Source organism: Gouania willdenowi, unplaced genomic scaffold (genome assembly GCF_900634775.1).
Source record: "Gouania willdenowi unplaced genomic scaffold, fGouWil2.1 scaffold_119_arrow_ctg1, whole genome shotgun sequence".
In the NCBI taxonomy this organism is placed as follows: domain Eukaryota; kingdom Metazoa; phylum Chordata; class Actinopteri; order Blenniiformes; family Gobiesocidae; genus Gouania; species Gouania willdenowi.
In genome coordinates, this window is record NW_021144867.1 from 478,283 (window position 1) to 502,368 (window position 24,086).

Sequence of the window (24,086 nt, forward strand, 5' to 3'; positions counted from 1 at the left end):
AATATAGAATAACCACAAATCTAAGAATTAATATAGAATACAACAAAGAGTTAGAGTTTTGTAATTTCTTTTGTTTTGTGTGTATTTTTTAGGAATTTCTTTTTGTGAATTTCTTATAGAATTTATTTTTGTGTATTTTTTTACATTATTTATTAATCGTTTTTTGTCATTTAGTGAACTTTTGTCATTTTGTGTATTTATGATGTAATTGTGTTTATTTTGCTGTCGTGTTGTGATTTTTTTAACTAATTGTGTGCATTTTTCTGTGATTTTGTGACATTTCTAAAGTGAGTTTTTTCCATCATATTGGATAATTTGAGTCATTTTTTCCCTCTATTGTTTATGTGTATTTCTGCTGTAATTTAAATTTGCATGCGCTTTTATTTTATGTTGAACGTTTTTGGTCATTTTGTATGTTTTTGGAGTTCTCCGTTTTGTGCATTTTCCCATCATTTTGTGATTTATTTTCTGAGTATTTATGATTGTAATTTATGTATTTTTCTGTCGTTTTGTGAATTTTTTTGTGATTTAGTTAATTTTTCATAATTTTGTGTAGTGGCGAGTCATTTTGTGTTTTCTTTTGTTTTAGTGCATTTTGTTCCAATTTTTATTTGTGTGAAATTTTGTTATTTTGTCATTTTTTGTTCACTGTCTGATTTCAAAATATAAAAACAAACAAAACATGAGCACAGCAGGACGACGTACATGTGTATAGAAGGAGGCGATAAAAAATCCTTTGTGTTATAAAAAAATGGCACATTTATTGCTACATTTACTGTTATACACAACAGCTTTTCCATATCTACTTTATAATATATAAAAAATAGGGAACTGGAGGCACTTTGAGGACAAACTGACGTCCTCAAACTGAACGAAGATGAAGAGCGAGAACGATCTGCTGCGAGTCCAGGAAACTAAATGAGAATAAAAAGTATCCGCTGTGGTTGGACGCTGAGAGACAGAGAGCCGTCCAATCACAGAAGGGCTCCACGTCACTGTGATGATGATGACGTGAGAATACTGAGAATATTCACACACACATTTTACAAAATCAGAGCCTGAACGGATGAAATTAGCTTTAGAAAAGTCCTGTTTAAAAATCACACACACGCTGATAAAAGGGGGCGGAGTCACAGAGCACTCTTCTTCACTTCCTCATGACTGCATTCTACGGAAAAGATACGAGTGATCATGATGATGAGCATGCGTTCAGGCACTGCTGAGGAACAAACTGAAGTTGTCCTCACGGGAAGAAAAAGAAGCTTCGCATCCGACTGACGTTGGACGCTTCGTCTCTGAAAACAGACGAGCATCCAACACGCAGTAAAAACAGCTCGCTCTCTTTGTTCCTGGAATCCAAGTTGAGTTGTTTTTAAAAAGGTTGTAAACACAAACAAATGGGGAAAAAACCAACAACAACAACAATAGAAAAGATATTAAAAAAAGCACAAACTATTTTTATACAAAAACAAACAGAAACTCTAGAAAAAGGAAGATCCTGGGAACAGGTTCAACAACAAAAGATCAACAAAGAGTAAAAAGAAGTCAGTCAACAGCAAAACAACAACAACAACAAACCAAAGGTGGCGTTAACACTAATGATCCCTCTGTTGAGTGAGACGTGTGTGTGAGCGAACACACACTTTCACACAAACACACACTCCACGCTGAAGAACGCATCAAACTCGTCCCAGGTTGTGTGTGCGTCAGTGTTTGTGTTTCCACGTGCACATTTTCCCAAGGGTCAGCGCTTGGTTTCTCAGTCACATTCAGTGGAATGTCAGTAATTCATCCAACGGTTCATCCAACCATCCAAACTAACGTCCTCAGTCAGAGCTGCTGCTGATTCCTTCTTCTTCTCCTCCTCTATTTATTGTTGTAACCTTGTGCTCGTTAAGCGTTGCATGTTGTCTTGAGGAATGTGGCCGGTGGAGGTTTTGTGTTCATCTAAATGTTGATTAGCACGAACACAGATGGATTAAGGCCACGTGTTCAAAGGGCTGCACCATCCACACAGACTGGAAGAGAAAAAGAAGAAGAAGAATGTACAATGAAAATGACACTAAAACACACATTCATTCATTTATTCATGCTGATATAAATTACATCTCACGAAGGTAGTTTTTTCAATTATTTTTCAAAAAAGCACTTTCACTGAGACAACGTTTAACATCGTTAAGATTTAACATGTTTTAAACATCAAAATAAAATGGGATATATTTCCAAAACAGTTAAAATATTCCATAACTTTTCAAGACTGGAAAATCATGACAGTGGGGATCCTGTCTGAGTATTTATTAGTGAAGGATCTATACCAAGCATGAGTTCCTCTCTAACTACTGTAATTTCCGGGCTATAAAGCACTTTTTTATTGACCGCATTACAATAATTTAGCAATTTTCAAAGAAAAATGAACACAAATGCCACAGCCTACCATAGGCCGCAACCTATTGGCTGATGAGGGTGCCCGTTAGACGACTCGGCCAATCAGAGCTGGCAGGTAGGCGTGTTTGAACTGATACTTTTCCTTTACTACATGAAGTCTCCTCCTCACTGCCCCACGTCTACATATCAGTCCATTTACAGCTTTTTATGGTGACTTTTTACTGGAACCAGTCTGCTACACCACTTTGTCCGCTCTTCTTACCGTGAACTACCGCGGAGCGATCACTGCGAGTCGGACTCTGAGTCAGAATACGGACGCGTTCGCTTCTGAACAAATCCAACGTGGTGATTTGGTAATTTCATGCTGTTATGCTACTATTACAAACTGGCTGACTTTTACTGTAGACGGAGCAGAGATCAGAACAGCCTGGATACAGTCTGTATCCAGGATGTTCTGATCTCTGCTCCGTCTGTCTATCCTCATTACGGAAGCATCTCCATCAGCACCGATCAATCCTGAACAAACCTAACGCGGTGATTTAACAACTTTATGCTGTTATCCTTCTATGAAAAACTGGCTGACTTTTACTTCATCCATGTTGCTGCTGCTGCAGAAGGCTCTCTCTCTCTCTCCTCTCTCTCTCTCTCTCTCTCTCTCTCTCTCTCTCTCTCTCTCTCTCTCTCTCTCTCTGTGACAACATTTCTCGGTGTCATTGCTATGATGAGGCAGCTTGTGCATCATGACAAAATGACTGACCAGAATGATTCTGTGCGAGCAAAAACAATTTAATGTTAATTTAATTGTTCCAACTGGTCTAATGTGACAAAGCTCAATTTTGTGGCGACATGAAGCTTATAAAACCAGGAAAAATCCACAATTTAGCTGCGTCATTGTTTAAGCCACAGGGTTGAAAGTGTGAGAAAAAAGTAGCGCCTTATAGTCCGGAAATTACGGTACATTCATCATCACCTTCACCAAGAGCTTTTGACTTTAACGTAAGGCTGGAACAAAGATTAAAAAAAAAACTAATTTTGCTTTACTTTACAAAATTTGGCCGCTACGCTGTGTAAAAATTCCTGGTGAGAATCCAGGATGGTGTATTAGCTGAACAGGTGATCAGTATACAGTTGTGTGCGAAAGTCAGGGCACCCCTCTAAAAACAGCATATTTTATATATTTAAAAAGTTATATTCATATTTACTGTCTCTCTGGCATATGGGAAAAAAAGACAATATTGTCAGGAAACATTAATGCATAGTTACATTTTATTTTATAAATTGAACAAAATTACAAAAATGAAAAACATAATTTTGGCATGTGCAAAAGTCGGGGCACCCTACAGCATCAGTACCTTCAGTACTGGCAGATATCACAGCTTGTAAACGCTTCTTATAGCCAACAACAAGTCTCTGGATTCTATTATTTGGGATTTTTTCCCCATTCTTCCTTGCAAAAGGCTTCCAGTTCTGCAATATTCCTAGGACGTCTTGCATGCACAGCTCTTTTAAGATCTACCCACAGATTTTCGATAATGTTTAAGTCGGGAGACTGTGAAGGCCATTCCAAAACCTTCAGCTTGCGTTTCTTGAAGTAGTCCATGGTGGATTTGGAGGTATGTTTAGGATCATTATCCTGTTGTAGAAGCCATCCTCTTTTCAGCTTTAGCTTTTTTACAGATGCTGTGATATTTGCCTCCAGAATTTGCTGGTATTTAATTGAATCCATTCTTCCCTCCACCCGAGCAATGTTTCCTGTCCCACTGGCTGCAACACAACCCCAAAGCATGATGGATCCACCACCATATTTAACAGTTGGCAAGGTGTTCTTTTCATGAAATGCTGCTCCTTTTTTTCTCCAAACATACCTTTGCTTATTGTGGCCAAAGAGTTCTATTTTAACTTCATCAGTCCACAGCACTTGTTTCCAAAAGTCATCAGGCTTCTTTAGATGTTCTGTTGCATATTTTTGACGTTGTATTTTATGATGAGATCGTAGATAAGGTTTTTTTCTACAGACTCTTCCATGGAGGTCTTGTTTGTGCAAGTATCGGCGCACAGTGGAAGGGTGCACCACCACTCCTGAGTCTGCTAAATCTTCCTGGAGGTCTTTTGAAGTCAAATGTGGGTTTTGGTTTACCTTTCTGACCAGACTACGAGCTGTTCTCTCCGAGAGTTTCCTTGGTCTTCCAGATCTCTTCTTGACCTCCACAGTTCCCCTCACCTGCCATCTCTTAATTATGCCTCGCACTGTGGAAACTGCAAGCTGAAGGTTTTGGAATGGCCTTCACAGTCTCCCGACTTAAACATTATCGAAAATCTGTGGGTAGATCTTAAAAGAGCTGTGCATGCAAGACGTCCTAGGAATATTGCAGAACTGGAAGCCTTTTGCAAGGAAGAATGGGGAAAAATCCCAAATAATAGAATCCAGAGACTTGTTGTTGGCTATAAGAAGCGTTTACAAGCTGTGATATCTGCCAGAGGGGGTGTTACTAAGTACTGAAGGTACTGATGCTGTAGGGTGCCCCGACTTTTGCACATGCCAAAATAATGTTGTTCATTTTTGTGATTTTGTTCAATTTATAAAATAAAATGTAACTATGCATTAATGTTTCTTGACAATATTGTCTTTTTTTCCCATATACCAGAGAGACAGTAAATATGAATATAACTTTTTAAATATATAAAATATGCTGTTTTTAAAGGGGTGCCCTGACTTTCGCACACAACTGTACTTGGTGACACATAGCAGAAGCTTCGTTGTTTCGTTCAAAACGTGAGCGTGATTCACAGGGTTGGAGGAAATTAAAGCATTCACAAATAATGTTTTGGGATCATATCACAGAGTTGTATGGGATTTTTCCAGTTTAATGTCGCTCTATTTATCATGTTTGGTAAGATTTCATCAAATTTAATAATCAGTTAAGTATCTAAACAGGGAAAGACGATGAAAAGTCTTTCTGCCCCGAGGCCACAGATGAACGTTAGCTTCATTGCTAACTCTGGCTTTGCAGTTTTGTCACGAAATGAGTAAAACCCTGAAACAAAATTTAGGAAATTTAAAAATGCTAAATTGAGAATCATCCAAATCTGTACATGTAGTAATGCATACGATTACAAAAACAAAACTGTGTAAAATTTACTCATGTCTCGTTAGCAAATGTGACTCATCTTTCATTTTGAAAACTAAAACAATATTTGTATGAGGAAATCTCTGGCGTGCAGAAAGAATAAATAAAATAGAAATATTCCATGAGGGAAAGTGGATTTACTCACCTCATGGTTACATGTGGCCCACAGGGTTGTGTCCATCACCTCCGAGGGCAGGGTGTCCCCCACCCAGCTGCATCTGTGGCTCCACCCCCGACACTTTCTCTTCCTCTCTCCGTTTGAGGCAGGCCGACTTTGGGTTCAAATTACGCTCTTTAAATAAAAAAAACACACGTTTGTTATTGAAGATAATCCTGAGTGTGACTGAAGCTGGTGTTAAAGTAGCAGGTTAAAAACAGGTGGAAGGAGACGGAGGAAAGGAAGAAGAAGTAGAAGCAGCAGCAGAGCGATGGCACAGAGGGTGAGGGAGGTACTTCCTCTCGTTTTCTCCATTTTCTATGATTTGAACTCCAAGAGGGAGATGAGGGCGGAGTCAAAGCTGCTAAAGGAAGCGAGTGGAGGAAAGGGGCGTGAGTCCCCTGAGGTGAGACGTGGATCAGATCCCACCTACCTCGCACCTGCTTCTCCAGGCCCATAATGACCTGCACGGCCTGCTGCAGAATGACCAGCTTGGTCTGCGCCTTGTCGCTCTGCAGGTGCACCTGACACATCCTGCCCAGCTCCCTGAACGCCTCGTTTATGTCCCGAACGCGCACCCGCTCCCTAGCGTTGTTGGCGAGGCGGCGCTCGCGCTCCCTCAGCTCCTTCTCCTCAGCCGTCAGGTTCTCGTCGGCCACTGAGACCAGGCTGCAGCTGGAGGAGAACCAGGAGGGCTGGTTAACGGACCCTACCTCCAGGAACTGTCCAGACACTCACAGCTAAAGCAGGTACACACACCAAGATCATCTCCAGATTATCTCATGTCATCCAAAATCATCCTCCAAGATCATACCTAAATTTAAGATTAATATTCGTCATCTAAATTCATCCAATCAGATTATCCTCTACAATCATCTTCTAAAATGATCCTCTTAGATTATCCTGAATTTTTTTTAAAGTGAATTAGTCACAATAATCTGCAAAGACAATTTTACATTTTCTCACCTAAGATCATCTTCCAAAATTATCCTCTATAATCAAACTTTCAGTGAATTTGTTGCGATAATCTGCTCTAACAATTTAAAATTTAAGTTTAATATGTGTAGTCTAAAATCATCAAATCAAGATTATCCCCAAAGACAAACCTTGAAGACCATCCTCTAAGATCATCCTTTAAAATCAACCCTCAAAAATAATCCTGTGTTGTTTTGTGTGACTTAGTCACGATAATCAGCTCGGAGAGTTTAAAATTTAAGTTTAATATTTGTCATCAAAGATCATTTAATCAGATTATCCTCTAAAATCATTCTCGAAGACCATCTTGTGTTTTTTTCGAGCGAATTTGTTACAATACTGACTGAGAATCACATAATGCTGCGTTCAAAAAAACTTCAAACTGTATTTCCTCGCTGAATGTTCCAATCTTCAAGTTCAACCAAGTTTAGTGGCAGAATGTGGAAATATCGCCAATTTATTAAGAAGATCAGAGGGTTTTTTCTCTTTTACTGATGAGTATGAGCCACGCCTCCAGGTGACGTTCAAGGTCACCTTTTCAAGTCCGATGTCAGAAAATCCAGAGTTCTGAGTTGCATTAGGTCACGATGAAATTTGCGTCTTGGAGGAAGATTTATTGTACAGAACAGTTTGTGTGTGTGTGTGTGTGATTATCAGCGCTCACGCACACACAGTACGATACAAACTGTTCTACGTCTGATTTTTATCTTCGTGTGTGCGTCTGACAGATGAAACGTCTTTTGAACATCCTCCTGTGTGTACCCGCTTTAGGTTTAAGTTTTTAAATAATCAAGTCTGTTTTTGTCTAAAAAGATTAAGTGAGATGTTGAAGATGTTGATTTTGTGGAGCTTTGTGGGGCTAATTAGATAATTTCCAGGGCAATCAGATTTCAAGTGAATTTTAAAGCCGAGACTGAATTAAAAAAGAGAAAAAGACGGCAAACCCTACGCAGAAATGCCTTAATGTTGACATTAAGTCCAGGATGGAGGCTGAGAGGGTCCGAGAGAATGAAAAGGTCAATGCAAGCGTGAGAGAGAGAGAAAGAAGAAAGAGGAAGCAACACCCTCTGCCATAACGCAGCCACACACAGAGCAGGAGCGTTGGGGTAAATACATCAGAGAGGGAGATGTATTTATTTATTTATCTATCTGAGTGAAGGAGGGAGAGGTGGTCACTGCTGCCATCTGTAATAAAAACAACAAAAACATGACAGAGGGAGGAAGTGAACGGTAAAATGAACGAGATGTGGAGGAGGACATGTTCATTAAAGAAGAAGGAGAAGAGGTGTGTTAATACACAGGACGAGCACGGCTAGAAGGAAACGAGGAGAAATCAAAATTAATAACATTCGGTGAATGTTTGGTCACTGGAAAATGATCAAATATGAGTAGTTATTTGATTTTCACTCAAAAATGAATTATTTTTCAATAAGGCTCAAGAAGGGATCAACAAAACCGGTTGATTTTCATTTTTTGTTTCTAAAAAACTAAAATGAAATGTTAGAACACATATTCTTGTTTTAGAAACACATTTAATGTTAATTTTGACAGTAAACTGATTTAGTTTTAGTCACAGTATTGACTAAAAGGCAGTTTAGTTTTTGTCAAAATATATTACAAAAATCGACTTAAAAAAACGCTCACAAAACTACAGAAAAATTAAAAATAAAAATACAGGAAATTATAATTATTAAAAAAAAAATGACTCAAAAAAGAGAGAATAAAAAAAAAAAAATACAAAACATTAGTCCAAAAACACACACGGACAAAAAAAGAGCAAAAATCCAAAAAATGACTTAAAAGAATGCCCACAGAAAAATATATACAAAACACTAAATGACTTTAGGATTTTAGTCGACGACATAAGATATGAAGCCTAAAACTTTATTAATTTTTTAAAGATTCAATGACTTAAAATATCGATATGTTGTGATTTAGTTTTCGTGCACATGTAATTTTTTTCATTACACGTCGTCGCAAATGTTAAGTCGACAAAACTAACACTTTCTCGACCCTGAATTTTTAAAAACATTCCTTGATTTCAATCTTAATTTTTGAATTCTAAAATGAATATCAAACAGTTCATTTCTGTGAAGGTAAAATCCACTGACCAAAACAAACCCATAACGCAGTCATTTTTAGAATAACTAACAATGTATGTGAAAGCATAATGAAGCCAACGCACACCCACAGATGTTAACACACACAGTATGAGCACAATGACACAGCAGTTTATACATCAACACTGAATGAAATCAGAAAAGCAGTCACACAGCTTCACCGTCCCATCCCGTCTGGTTTTATTTTTAAAGTCCAACGGACTCCAGGCCCAATCACATCCTCAGGAACCATGTGTGAGGAACCAGAGGTTGGAGAGCGGAGCCGTGTGAGAGCTTTAGTGCGTGCAGAGCGGCCATTCCTCCCTGGACCCCCCCCGCTGACCCACTGACCTCGGACTTGCTGCTCCAGGTTGAGAATAACAGTAACGGCCTGTTGCAGCACGTTCAATTTGGTCTGAGGTTTTTCATAGCTCAGGTGGAGCTGACACATGCGGCCCAGCTCCTTAAAAGCCCCGTTGATGTCCCGCACGCGGAGCCGCTCGCGGGTGTTGTTTGCCATCCTTCGCACTTTCTCCCGCTCGGCTTTAAGCTCCACAGGCAAATCTTCATCATCATCATCATCATCCTCAACATCCAAACTAGTGAAGGTTTGATGCCAGAGAAGGTGAGAAGGAAACAGCCATTGGGGTACAGTGCTTTCATCGTTATGGAAACAGACTACTTTTTTCACAAATCTACTTTAATCTAATCATCACAGAGAACAGCTCCACTCCGTCTAATTTATCAATTTGGGCCCCAAAAGTAGTGACTACAAATACACAAAGTGACAGCAATATACAAAATGACAATAAAACACACAAAATGACTGGAAAACGCACAAAAGAAAAACTGACTCAAACACACAAAACGACAAAAAAAATATATATACAAAATTACAACAAAAATACAACAAAATTAGTTCAAACACAAAATACAACAACAGCACACAAAATGACTCAATGGCACCCAAAAACAACAACAAAAGTACGCATAAAGTATACAGGACGAGACGCAAAATAGTCAGAAAATGTACAAAAAAAGCAAAAATTTAAAAAAAAAAAAAAAAAAAAAGATTTTTTACAGAAAAATGAAAAGAAATTAATCTGAATACACAAATTACAACAAAAACAAATGGAAGACAAAATAGTTGAAAAATGTACAAGACAATGGCAAAAACACAAAAACTACTGAAAAACAAACAAAATAATTCAATGGAACACAAAACAAAAATGCACAAAATTAGAAAAAAAAAGTATTTTAAAAAACAGAATGACAACAAAAACACAAGAAATTCATTGAAAAACAAAAACTACAACAAAAACAACAGAATACACAAAATGACTCAAAAGACACTTCGACAACAAAAATACACAAAATGAGAGAATACACAAATGACAACCAGAAGACACAAAAGGACAACATGAACACACAAAACAAACCTGAAAATATACAGAGTTCTCATTAGAGAACTGCATTATGTAAAGTTTTATAAACATACATGACATAAAATCACTATCTATAGTCTGAACAGAACATGCATATACTTGTTTATCTCAGGAGCAACATAGCTTATTGTAAAGTAAAATCACAAACTGAGCATGTAAAGTGATGACCAAAGATCAAAGGTCAGAGCAGAGACGATACCTTGTTCGTAGGTGGCCTTTGTCCTTCTTCTCGTCCTCTGACTTATCAGTGATGGAGCAGTTTTCCTCCTCCTCGTCTTCACGTTTGATCAAACCACCAGTGGAACGGTGCCCGCCCCCTGGTAGAGCTAGGAAATAAAACATAGATCTGTGTTTATAGAGAACAGCCTGTTAAGTGTTTATACATTGTTGTGTATTATTAGAAAGAGTCCAACCTGTGAAGCCTTCAGGCTGAGAGCCTGATTGGACAGACCCACGGTGACTCTGTAACATCCCTCCACTAGAGGGCAGAGCAGCAGAGTCGTCTCTGTGGCTGGAAACCTTCTGTGGACACAATTCATCACAATTTATCAATCATTACAGCATATTTAAAGAAAATAATTGAGCTTTTAAATCCTGTATTCCACATATGGGAATCGGATGGAGGGGCAACACAAAGAAATACACAAAATGATCAAAGAAATACACAAAATGACAATAGAAATATACAAAAGGACCAAAAAAATACATAAAAATTAAAAACAAAAATCTCTCCAAAAACACACCACAGGAAATACACAAAACAACTGATATAGAAACAAAAAATGTATCCAAAATCACACAAAAATACATAAAATAACCCCCCCCCCACAAAAACCAAATAATTGCACCAAAAACACACAAAGAAAATACAGAAAACAACTGAAAAACACAATATGAAAAAAAGAATACACAAAATGTTTTTAAAACAGACAAAAGAAAAATACACACAATTACAGAAACCGACACAAAACGATAAAAACTACACAAAACACCAACAAAAAACACAACTTGAAAAAATTATACAAAAACCACAACAGAAATACACAAATGACACCAAAAACACTCAACAGCAAAATTACACAAAATGGCAGAAATGTACAAAACCACAACAAATACAAAACAAAATGGACTCCAAAAACAAATAAAAAAAACAACATAAATACCCAAGATGACAGGATTATACACTAAATAACTTCAAACACACAGTTGCTTTTTGTTTTCTTTTCTATATGTTTACATCACATGTTTGTGGCGCTGCAGTGATAACCATGTGTTACTACCTCACCTGCCCTGAGAGTCGACTGCTGAGGCCTAGCGCTGCGCTGCTGAAAGCTGAGGACAAACCCAGACCAGCTGAAAGCAGACTGTGCATCTCAGCCAGTCCTGGTCCTCCTGCTCCACCTGCGTGACGCTGGAGCACATTGATGGCTTCGTCCAGACGGTCCTCTATTTTACTTGGCTACAAAAAAAAAAAACATTCAAAATAAAGCAAATCCCAATGGAATGAGACGGAGGACACATGTTTATATTAATCATCCTGGTACTAAAGAAGAAAACAAACCATGGACTGGAATCCCTCGTAGCTGGGAGATGGAGTGGCTTGGCCTGATGATCGAGTCCACTGGGAGGCAGAGGCTGGAAGGAGAAAAACAACATCCGCAATGATGTAGCTGGAAATATTACATCCATTAGGTAGAAAAGTAAAAACAGATCATTTAACCTTCACGTGTTTTTTGATCATTAATAGACTTAAAAATAGATCATTTGCTCAGAAAAAGATGTAAAAAGGGTGAAATCCCTGTTTGAAAGTTTGTTTTGATCTCCATTGGAAACTCTCTTATTGACATTGTTGGAAGAGTTTATTGCATTGCATTGTGGGCTGTGGAGTCTTGTAGATGGATGCTATGATGGAAGTGTTTTGACTTAATTTTTCTTGTTTGTTTCTTGTTATTTTGTTCCCAGTGACATCACCTCACTTCAACACACATTCAAGGTTCAGATCTTTCTGTGTAAACCAGCCATTGTTTTACCACAAGTTTCATTAAAAACACCAGAAGTGTGTTGGGAAGTCCCTTTGTCAGTGTTTTTGGGACAAACAAGAAATCACAGTAAGAATGAAATAAAAACACTTCTACGCTACAACAGTGAGCTAGGCTACTATATTACAGTATATTACAGAACCAAGTGTAAAAACTTTTTTTCTTGAAATATTGATTCTCAAAGTGGTTTGATGCAGTTTAATATAATATATATATATATATATATATAGGTCTGGGATTTGTTATATTCAGTCAGTGATATATGAAAGAAAAAAACATTATTTCATTTTGGCTAAACTTGGTAACAGTTCATTCTCAGTTTAAAAAGTTATTCAAATGGTAATTTCAATCTAAATTTACTTTTGGTGTATTAACTCTACATTAATTCCACGATTTTCCATAATTATCTATCACAAGCTTCAGTCTTAAATAAAAAAATGCAATTAATTATAGAAAATTGTGCTATAAATTTTTTTAATCGATTGACAGCCCTAAAACTATTTTATCCAGTATTTGATCTCTTATCAAACAAAAGACATTTTGCTTTTTTTGTCATTTTTTTTTTCTTGTTCTTGATTTTTTGTTTGAAAAGAATCTCTTCACAAGTAAAATTCCCAATTTCTTCTTTTTATTCTTTAACCTTGGTGTATTGGAACTAAAATGTGATTGCTCTGGTTGGCAAATCTCAATGTTTGTGCTTTAAAGAAAATGAATTTAGTATTTAACATGACTTACCCTGTATACATGAACCAATCAATGCAGAGAACTGAATGCCAAAGCAACCGAGCAATGCCAACCGTGACCAAGGGCTGCCATTAATCATAGAATACTGACACTTCTATTATTAGTCTTATCAGCTAACATGATATGCGTTTCTGCGATGGTTTACTGGATTACTGAACAAGGTAAAATATTGTACAACACAAATCACTGATAACATTTACACTGGTGAATGTTATCTGCATCTTATTCTACATTGTGTTAATAAACAACAAACCTGGGTGTTAATATCGTTACTTCATAGTTCTTTGGTTTACAGCTCTGCGTTATATTTTACTTCTTGTAAACCAGAACTGGTTGGAAAACAAACTAACAGTCAAACAAAGGAGTCAAACTTATTTTAGTTCAGGGGCAAAATACAGACCAGTTTGATATGAAGTGAGCCACAGATTTTATGCAGGAAAAAAAGCTATTTCACCATTAATGTTGCCTAGTTGGCACTTCCAGCTATACATTACATATAAAGTATAAGAGACCATAATATCAAGGAAATGTAAGTGAATTTAAGTGTACGGTCACTTAATTCTTGGATATTTTTGAATAACTGTTATTTAATTTGGAAGATTTGCAAGATTTTGATTTTTTCCATCCATCAATTTGCGATTAAAAAAATGACTGCCATCATGTAATATAAGCGTGGGAAATTTGTAAATTTGTATCCATGTGTATTTATAGGGGCTGAAATATCTACAACTGAATTATTTTGTAATTTTACACAATTATACATGTTTTTTTTCTGTCATTTTTACTACTACTTTATTCAATGGGCCCAATTAGATGCTCTAAAGCACACGTCAAACTCCTTTGAAGCATCCATTTCGGCCCTCACGAGAAAGTAAAAGAAGTCAGAGAAACCATGAATCATTGTGTAATTTACAAACTAATTCAGTTGTAGATTTCTCGAAATTAATACACAAATTCAATGAAACTCCACAATATTAACAGAGCTCACATTTTCCCCACGTTTATATCATATGGTGCATTTCAGTTCAGGGGGTCAAACTATGGAACAATCTAAATGATGATATCAAATTATCAAGATAACTAAATATGTTCAAAAAGAATGTGAAATGTATTATGTTGAAGAAATATCAGAAGTGTAATTGTATTGTGGTTTCAAATGAGATATGACAATGATTGCGTTGCAGTTTTCCTTTATTTATGTAAGTTTTTTTTGTGGAAGGGACAGATGTTATAAGTTTCACTTCTTTCTGTGTCTTTTTTCAATATGGAGGAGAATCAACTTTGTTTTAATGTCTTGAATGAAATGAATGAAAAAACACGATGGAAGTAATTTTTAATCTCAAATTGTTTAAATAAATTTTTTTTCCAAAAACCTGCAATTTTCTTCAAATTATTCCACAAAATGTCCCCTAATGAGGTAATAATTTGCCACAAAATAAAAGAAGTAAAGTGAAGATCCTGTAGGGACTGATATCTGTCAGTTATTGCTTTGATATCATCAGTGCCGTACATATTTCATTATTTATTTATATGTGGAAGAGCAAACTAGAGCACGATAATGAAAAAATTACCATTTTTCCACCTAAAATCTGCTGCCCACTAAAGATAGACTGCCCGTATTTGTTTTGTTTTTTTTAAAAAAAATAATTTGTATATTGTATTTTATTTTTTGTGTCAAACTAAAATGAGTTTGACACCCCAGCTCAAAAGGGCCGGATTTGGCCCCCAGACCTCGAGTTTGACACGCGTTCCATAGATGGATGAAGAATGGTTACCTGACAGAGCTTGAGGAGAGCCAGAGGGAGTAGATGGCGACGGAGGAAAAGTGTTGCTGTTTGGGTCTGCTGGATAGATCTGGACAAATGAGGAAGTTATTAAACATGACAGATTCATCAGCCCAGTGGACAATAAATACATGTTTTTGGTCTTACTTACCGATGCCAGAGCTTTCCCGATCTCGTCTCCCGAGCTTCCAGGAGCGACGCCCCGATTGGCTTCACCAGTGAACAAAAAAAAAGAAACAGCTCAGCAACATGACGTCATCAAACAAAACAACAGAAGAAGAAGATGGTTTTAAGGACGTACCCATGATGGTTTCAGGAGCAGCAGAGACGGCGGCCGTGCGATTAGAGACTCCAAAACTGCTGGACCCGGCGTGGAAACCTGCAGCGTGAGAGCTGTTCACCTCGCTGCCGTGGAGCGGGAAGTTCTGGGGCGATAGAGGGAGGGGCTGCCTTTTCTGGGACACCAAAACAGTCGAGAATGTCGAAAGACAAACACACGGATCAGCTAATGGTCAGCTGGTCAAGATATTGTCAAAATCCATGTTGAACAAAGGTCGACTTTCAGAAATTCGATTACAATTTTGATTATTACACTCAACGATTACAAAAATAACCTAATCAAGAAAAAAAACGATTTTAAAATAAATACATTACAAATGTTTTATTTGCTAGATATAATAAACTTCCACGATTTAGGATAAAGCTTGGCACAGATGAGAAAAACCATTATTAATGCTAACTTTGAGTTGTTTAATACAAGCTCCTCCTCCTCTCAAAGCTAAAGGTAGCCTAGCCTGCAGGCTAACACGGGGAAAGATAATGCTAGCGGTCATGAAAAATGCCCAGAGAAATGCAGCACAAATGCTTAGTAAACAAGTAAGGCAAGTTGAATTCTCTTGTATGGGAACACTTTTTGATTTGATGATGAAGACTTAGAGCAAAGCAAGAAGTGTTTTGTTTTATGCAAAAGTGAACATACTTGATTTTAGTGTTTGATGGATTTTATTTATGTTTAAAGAATATATTTTACATTGTTTTGTAAAAAAAAAAGCATGGTTGACAAATAATCATGATTTCAATGACTAAAATAATCATGATTATTATTTTTTCTATAATAGAGTGTTTTTTCTTTTAACTAATCTAAAAATCAGGCCACCAACATTAAACTCAAAATGTCTCACATGCAGGTTTTGGGAAAATACCACATTTACGCATTTTCTTCAGAAAGAGGCTGAATTGATGTCGAGATAGAGTGACAAACTGACAAATACGTCAAATTTTCCTCATAATCTCATTCAAAATCTCCCGCTACATGTTACGGATTGAGTAGTGATCGTTTTATCCCGTGACAGGAAATAAATTCAGAGCTTCATTTAAAGTGTGTTTTTAATGTGTTGGTTCAGATTATTGTGACTGCATTCAAATGTGAAAAGGCTCTGTGACAAAGGCAGGTCTAGCTGATGGTGTATTAGCCGAACTCTGTTTACCTGGTGACACGTCACAGCAGAAACATCTATAATCAAATGGCTGCGTGGGATTTTGTACAAAACGTGATGGTTATTCACCGGCTGGAGGTAATTAAATGTTTCACAAATAATGTTTTCACATTCCCATGGTGAAACGGAATTGAGGAAATTTGAAAAGTAAAATAAAGTCCACAATGATGTAACAAATACACAAAATTAGCAAATTTATTAGATATAAAGTGTTCAGCTTTTGGAAAGTGAATAATATGACAAAAGGGGTATCAGAAAATACAAAAGGTCTGTTAGGTCTTCAAATACACAAATAGTTACTTTAGTTGTTTTTTCTAAACCTAAATGTCAGTGTGGTATAAAGATAAACAGAGATGTTTGGTCTGATGTGAACTCACCAGCCTATCCTGAGGGTTGATGGCAGTAAAGGGACCATGCTGACTCAGATGGGGGGAGTTCCCCAGCATGGTTGGGTAACCAGGCTGCATCATCGACCCAGCAAAGCCCCATGGATCAGAGGGAGGGTGGAGGCCTTCTGTGCAGTACCGGGGAGGAGGAGGAAGAAAACAGACAATAAAGGCCCGTATGAAACGTGTCACATTACTCTGACGGCTTCATTCAACAGATTCTACACTGCAGACACTGCAGAACATTCACTGGTAACACACACACACACAACCTCATCTGGACCAGACAAGGGACACTGTGTATTTATATTGTTTTGTGTGTTTGTCTTATGTAGCTTTGTTTTAAGTGTATATTTGACGTTTTGTGTATTTTTGATGTTTCATGTGTTTGTTTTATGTATTTGTTAATTTTTTGTATTTTTGTTGTAGTTGTCCATTTTTGTTTTTTGTTGGTTTATGCGGTTTTTTAAATTATCGTTTTGTAAAGTTTTGCGTCTTTTTGTAGCGTCGTCTTGGGTGTTGTATTTTTAGTCATTTTGTATGTTTGTCTCGGGCATCTTGGTTGTTTTGTGTATTTTTTTGTAGTTTTGTGTATTTTGTATGTTTTTTTTTCTAAATACTTGCTGTAGTTGAGTTTTTATTTTTTAAAACTTTTGTTGCTTTCTGTGTTGATCTATTTTGTTTGTTTTCTTATTTTATTTTTGAAATCATTTTGTATATCTTGTGTTGTGTGTTTATTTTGTGTATTTGTTTTGGTATTGTTTTGTCAATTTTTGTGTCAGTCTTTGTAGTCGTCTGAAGTGTTTTTGGTATATTTTTTATTTTTTGAGTAATTTTTTTTGCCAGTTGTCCATTTCTGATCAGGATTATTTTCCACTGAGTTCAAAGGAACCTTCTAGCCACCTCTATTCAATCTTGTTCTCCAGTTCCTGTTTCAACGCTGAACTGAACTCTTCAACCAAAGACAATGAACAAAAGTCTTCATTGAACTGACCTTGCATATAGAATGGTGGAGGGTAGACACTTCCGGCCTTTGAGGCTGGGTAGCAAACATTATCACGGTTAAAGTCCTCCCCAGAGGCTGCCACGTAAACCTGCACAAAGAGAAGTCTTTAATGTGATGGAGTCTGAAAATCATAAAGATTTTACTTTCCCACACTTGTTCAGAACACTTTCTGTGACTTTAAAACAAAACACGAGCCGAGGAGGTGATAACGGATCAGTAATAATAAGTAAAGGCTTCTCCCATGTGGTTTTTCACCTAGATTCACTGAAACTGTAATTAGAGCAGAAACTATTGAACATGCAGCATTACTGATTTGACCATTGGAGCCATTTTTACATTTGTGAATACTTTACACACCCTTAATTCAACCTTTTTTAAAGCGAGAGCAGGAAGTGATTGGCTGCATCCAGTAATGGGCGTAAAGAAGCTACTTCATCCGTCTCAATCAAGACTATTGTAGACGAGAAAAAAATCAAGTATCAAACTGTGTCTGAGAAAGTCCAATCCGAACGGTCTGAAGTTTTTTTTTCTTCCCGTAATTTGATTACACAGAAGAAATAAAAGAGGGAGAAAAGAAGAGATGCACTCCTAATTACTGAACCATCTGCCGAGCGCTGGACAGCAGCCAGCTCCACTGGCAGCTGGGAGGGAGATGGGGGAGGCAGGGAAGGGGAGGGGAGGTGGTGGTGGTGGTGGGGGTAGAGCGTGAGGGAGGGAGTGAGGGAGGGGAGAGAAAATAAGGAAAGGAGGGAGAGACGATGCGTTCTCGCTGGTTTTAGGAGGAGGAAATGTGGTCAGAAAGCAAAAAGCCCACAAACAAGACACTATAAATACATGCAGCAGATAAATAAGTGGGTGAACGAGTGGTTTTTCCTCTCGTGGTTCATATGCACAGATGTCAGAGCTGGAAGAAGAAGTCCTGTCTGTAGCTTTTATTCTGCTCTGGGAGCCAGAGACGAGGATTCAAGGGTGCAAAGCATGAAATGAAATGAAATGAGTGCATGTGAGCTTTGTTTTAATGGACGCTGGTACTCACAGACGAGGGCAGACCAGGGGGAACCTTCCGGACCTTTTTGGGCTGCGATTCTGCATGAAGAGATAAAGCAGGAGATCTTTACTTTCCTGAATGGACAAATATTAATAAATGATAATGGGTTTTCATTCATTCTGCAGTCAAGGTGATAGAATCAAACATCAATTTTAACCCATGATGTGTTATTTTTGCATAGCCGAAATATAAGTGACATGAAAACCAAATGGAAAACGTGAAATTCACACTCAGAAATGTTTTTTTCCTTCTCTTTTTTTTTTCTGTAATTCAAAATTAGACCGCGATATGCATGTTTCTGGACAATATTGCACTTTCACAAACAATATTTCCCTGCAAAACAGGTGACTGCAAACAAATGAAAATGGCAAATTTTGCAAAAAATCTTGTTTGATATTGAACTCTACGTAATAACATGACTGTGCAGGATTTCATGCTAAACCCGATTCTGATTGACAGGTTGGCCGCGTAAATATCTTTATGACAGTGTCTGTGTATGGTCCAAAACACGGAAATGTTTTGGACCATATTTTTATGGTATTTCCCTGTAAAACGGGTGGCTGAGTGTTTACAAATGTAGCAAACCAACATGTCAAATCTGATCTGAAGCTTAAATATAGAAAATTATTCACAGCAGTTGACTCTATTAACTCTATTTAGTATGTTTTGATTTCAGGAAGTTTAAGAGCCAGTAATGACATAAAAACAAGGAAAGATGAAAAAAAAAAACAGTAAACTAACTGACAATGTGACCAACCTGATAAAATTTAAAAGAAGTGTGGAGATTTCACTTTTTATTAGGAAGAAGTGAAATCATTTCGATTCTTTTTTTTTCCTTAGGAAAAACAAGCCGGGGGAAAAAAGAAAAAAAGGAGTGAAAAAAGAAAAGAAAAGAGAAAGAAGAATAAAAAGCAAAAATAAAGAAAAAATTAGGAGAAAAAAAGAAAAAAGAGGGGGGACGAGAAAAAAATAAATGAAAAGGAAAGAAAAAAGAGGGAAAAAGAAGAAGAAAATGAGTAAAAAATAAATAAATAAAAAAACAGAAGAAAAGATAAATGAGAAAAGAAGAAAAAAGAAATGATTCTTTTTAAAGTTCAAAGCGTAGAACTGGAACTTTATTCTTTTGTTTTGTCGCTGATGCTAACTTTGCATCACATCCATGATTAGATTAGATCAGAGAAACGTTATGCTAATCAAAGGGACGAGCAGTGACGCAACGCTGGAGATAAAGTGACGTATGAAGGCGTAGGAGTGAGTCCTTACCAGTGGGGTCCTGCGAGGGTCTCCTACGATTGTTGTTCCCCTCATAGGACGAATAGAACTGGGAGCTGGACTTCACAGCAGATGGAGAGAGGGCGTTTGGACTGGGTAGGGGCATCTCACTGGATAAAAAGCCAGGCTTTAAAAAAAGGAGAATAAAAAAGAATTAGACTCAAGTTGACCAACTACAACTGAAACAAAAGTATTTTTAGTAAAAGTGTCTGCACATGGGTTTCCTTCACAGTCCACCAACATGTGTTAAGTTCATCTGTGTGTTCACTTTGGGAGGGGTCATGTTATAGTAGGGTGGACCCTAAACCAGCTCAGGTGGGTAAATGTACCTTGTGAATGAACAGAATTAAACAGAGATGACGGATGGAGGAGTGTAGAAAAAGAAGACGATGAAGACGTGTGAACATGGAACAAAGAGTCAGAGCCAATCAATGTGATTTACCTGTGCACTAAACGAGGAATACGCCCCCCGCTCCGCCTTCCCTGTGAACAGAAGAGATGAGAATATAAAGTCATGTTGTGACAAGTGAAAATAGGCTTTTATGTCAATATTAAATCACAATCTGCTCCCCGTTTAGGGGATGCCATCTGCTACGTGGACGCATGTGATGATGTGTCGGATTTATGGCCCCGGACGGAGAGAAACAACAACAACCCATCGGCCCATTACAAATGGTTTAGGGCCAATTGTTCCCCAACCTCTGCACCCCCCCCCCCCCCGACAGTTAAACAGAGGACAGCTTCAGGCCTCCGCTCTCTGGGGGACAGCCTTGTTTGTGCATGGGTGCTCTTTACACCAGCCACCCCTCCACCCCATCCCACGCTCAGCACACAGAGAGAGACACAAAAAACAAACCCCTCCCTCCCCGATTAACCCACTGCCTTTATCCTTGAACATGGTTCGTTCCAAACTGGTCCACCAGTGTCCAACAAACACTTCATTCATACTAAGTTGTGTGTCTCAGTTGGCGTGTGTTTCCCTGATATAAAACTGTGCTCACACACACAAACACCCCTCTTCAAAGAAACAAACACACCCACATAAAAGTAATCGCATCAATATTATTTTAAGCTGAAATGTGAACATTTTAAGACACGTGTTCAATGGGAAAATGAAAATGACAAAACAGGAATCATTGGCCATGTTGACGTCATCCTAATGTACTAATGACACTAACGTGTACCGTCTGTAAATGTATCACCTTGCCCCACCTGTCTGTATCCTATATTGTTTTTAGATTATTTTTTTCTATTTCTATTTCTGTATAGCTTCTATTATTGTATTGTTTATTCTATTTTATCTTCATTGCACTATTTTTCAGGTGTCTTTTGGGCATTTCTGTGTGTCGCCTTCTGTTGTCTTTTTTAATGCACTTTTTATTGAGTCGTCGTGTCAGTAAATTTCCCCACTGCACTGCAGGATGAATAAAGAATACTCTGCTCTACTTATACTAAGTGTGACGTCTAAATGAGTATGCAGTGCTTTCACATTAGATAGTATAAAAAGTATGTGATAAATACTCAGACGTATACTATATGGTAGGGCTGGGCGATATGGCCTTTTTTTTTTTAAATCTTGATATTTTCAAGCTATATTACGATACATATACGATATACATCAATATTTTTTCTTTTCCTTGAGATGATGCTTTGATGCATATAATCGAACCAGAATGGCAATACTCAATATCTATTGATTTTTTCTCTATTATAACATAGTGGTTAAGGACGCTGGCCTTGTAATCAGAAGGTTCCTGGTTTAAACCTCACCTGGGCCATCACTGTGGGATGTTGAGCAAGTCCCTTAACCCCGTACAGCTCCCCAGGCGCCGTAACTGGGGTGGTTAGTGAATTTCTCCATTGTGAGATCAATAAAGTATATAAAATTAAATAAAAAAAAAGTTGAAGCCACATGCCAAAGGTTACACAGAGACCTTTATTAACATAAGTGCAGAGAACAAAATCATAATTTATAAAACAAATTATGTGCATTTGTGCACATTTTAAAAACAACTTCAGCTGACCAAAGTGCTGTACAGTTTTTTTTTATTTAAATTGTTACAATTAAATATCAATTATGTATTTATTATTATTGACAATATAACAGTTACCACTAACAAACACGCGCGCACACACAAACGGACGTCGCAAACATCGAGGCATTACTAATGATGCACGGATCGTTATAAAAAGTTCTTTTTTTTTTGTCAACCAATCTGCGGACCACGTGTGTGCCAAACCGTGGAGAGAGATCCATGCGGATCAATGATGATCCGTTGCACCACTATGAGCAGTGTTTGAGCTTCCCCTGCATACAATACACGTGCAGTGTGACGGTAACGAGTTGTTTTGAGTCCCGTTTACGTTATGGACCCGCGGACACCTCCAGATCTCTACAGCGCGCACACAAACACTCCCGCACACACTCATTCAATCGCACACAGTGACATTCTGAAGCCAAACCATTCCAAATTCTTTTTTTTTTTTAACTAACCAACTCTTCATTCGGCTCTGTCTCATAATGTTGTCACTGCGGCTGCAGAGGTGAGTGAGCGGAGGAGGAGGGGGTGTGTATTGAGTTTCACTCAGAGGGACAGAGCGGGAGAGAGGCGGGGCGGGGTTAATATAGACAGTGAGAGGAGAAAAAAAGGCATACTGGTGGCTCTACAGAAGAAACGTTTAATGTTACGTGAATTATATCAATATTGGGATATAGTCCCATGTAGGGTTGAACGATTTTGGAAAATAATCTAATTGAGATTTCTTTACTTAATATTTTGATTGCAATTTAATATGTGATTATTTTTTTCATGTGCCTCTTGTTATGTATTTTTCAATGAACATAAGCAAAAAATCAATCGTTTCATAAATAAACACTTTCAGATTAATTTAAACTTTAAATAAATGTAAAATATACATTTTAAAGCACAGATTACAACAATAAAGCTAACAAATCAGTGGCTTTGCCTCTTAAACATATCTAACTAACTTCACCTTTCATGAAACATGTAGATTGCACTTCTTAAACACTCTGAACTTAACAGGACAGTCTATAAATAAATAAAATAAACAAAAATAAAATAAAGCTTACTAATATCCTGTCAGTAACATCACACATACTAAAGTGCAGGAAAAGTAAGGAGAACTAAAATCTGCTTTAACCAATTGAGCGTTTTTTAGGTAAATCAAACTCCCAACGACAGCATGTGCAGACAAAGAAGAAAAAACTAAAATAAAATTGCATCTTTTGCGATTTGAAAATTGCGTTTTCTAGCACGATAATGTCGCAAATGCAATTAATCCTATGCTATATCTCTTAAATAAATATATCGATATTTATTAAGAACTCCGCATATCGCCCGGCCCTACTATATGGGGACCTTTTTTTGTTTCCTTTTCAAAACAAAATAATCTCTTCTTGTCTTCCATTGGTTTTTTAACGCTTTTGTAAACAGGGCTCTTATTTTGAAGTGAATGAACCAGAAGTTTCAATGTTTTTTTTTTGTATTCCTGGAGACATTTCATGTATTTTTGTTGTCCTTATGTGTTATTTCTCCATCATTTTGTGTATTTTTCTATTATTTTGTGTTTTTGGAGTTACTTTGTGTATTTCAGGAGTCGATTTGTGTATTTTTGTTGTCCTTTTGTTTTATATATAGTTACTTGTATTTTCCATTATTTGTACAAAAATCCAACTGGTGCTGTTTTTATAATTTAAAGAGATCAATAAAAATATTGAAAATGTGATGGTGCTCTGTGTCAGTTCACTACGAGAGCAACTGAACCAGGAATGTCCGGCCCACAAACCACAGTCTTCCAACATTATGGCCCACAGCAAAGTGTAGTTGAATAGCCCTGGTGTATACTAGTATACAGTATGTAGTGTGTAGTAAGGAGTGTGCCATTTCAAACACAGCCATGTTATATGTTTAAAAGTAGTGCAATAAAAGTACAGATTTTTCCCTAACATGATAAATAATCATGATTAAGCTATTTATCAAAATACTCGTGATTATCATTTTGGCCATAATCATGCAGCCCTATGTTAATGTTGAACTTGCTCTTTATTACCACTCAATGGAAATCAAACTACTCCATGTTTGTCCCATAAACTAAAAGGAG

General features: G+C 37.3%; 1 protein-coding gene across 2 annotated transcripts in view; it reads right to left on the reverse strand.

The window, feature by feature from the left end:
* Nucleotides 1-735: 735 nt before the first annotated feature.
* LOC114458464 (transcription factor E2-alpha-like) overlaps nt 736-24,086 on the reverse strand; it is a 39,257-nt gene continuing 15,906 nt past the window's right edge. The window contains exons 6-20 of one of the 2 annotated variants that reach the window (XM_028440837.1): nt 20,407-20,447; nt 19,956-20,091; nt 18,681-18,730; nt 17,633-17,732; nt 16,630-16,766; nt 15,058-15,211; nt 14,908-14,966; nt 14,748-14,826; nt 11,751-11,824; nt 11,475-11,648; nt 10,603-10,711; nt 10,389-10,515; nt 6,104-6,345; nt 5,659-5,805; nt 736-2,018 (exon numbers count right to left, since the gene is read on the reverse strand). In XM_028440837.1, the coding sequence (XP_028296638.1) occupies nt 5,666-5,805; nt 6,104-6,345; nt 10,389-10,515; nt 10,603-10,711; nt 11,475-11,648; nt 11,751-11,824; nt 14,748-14,826; nt 14,908-14,966; nt 15,058-15,211; nt 16,630-16,766; nt 17,633-17,732; nt 18,681-18,730; nt 19,956-20,091; nt 20,407-20,447 (1,622 nt within the window). In that variant the 3' untranslated portion in view covers nt 736-2,018; nt 5,659-5,665. Of the gene's footprint in view, nt 2,019-5,658; nt 5,806-6,103; nt 6,346-9,095; nt 9,344-10,388; nt 10,516-10,602; nt 10,712-11,474; nt 11,649-11,750; nt 11,825-14,747; nt 14,827-14,907; nt 14,967-15,057; nt 15,212-16,629; nt 16,767-17,632; nt 17,733-18,680; nt 18,731-19,955; nt 20,092-20,406; nt 20,448-24,086 lie in introns of both variants that reach the window. The other variant, XM_028440836.1, reaches the window with a different exon arrangement.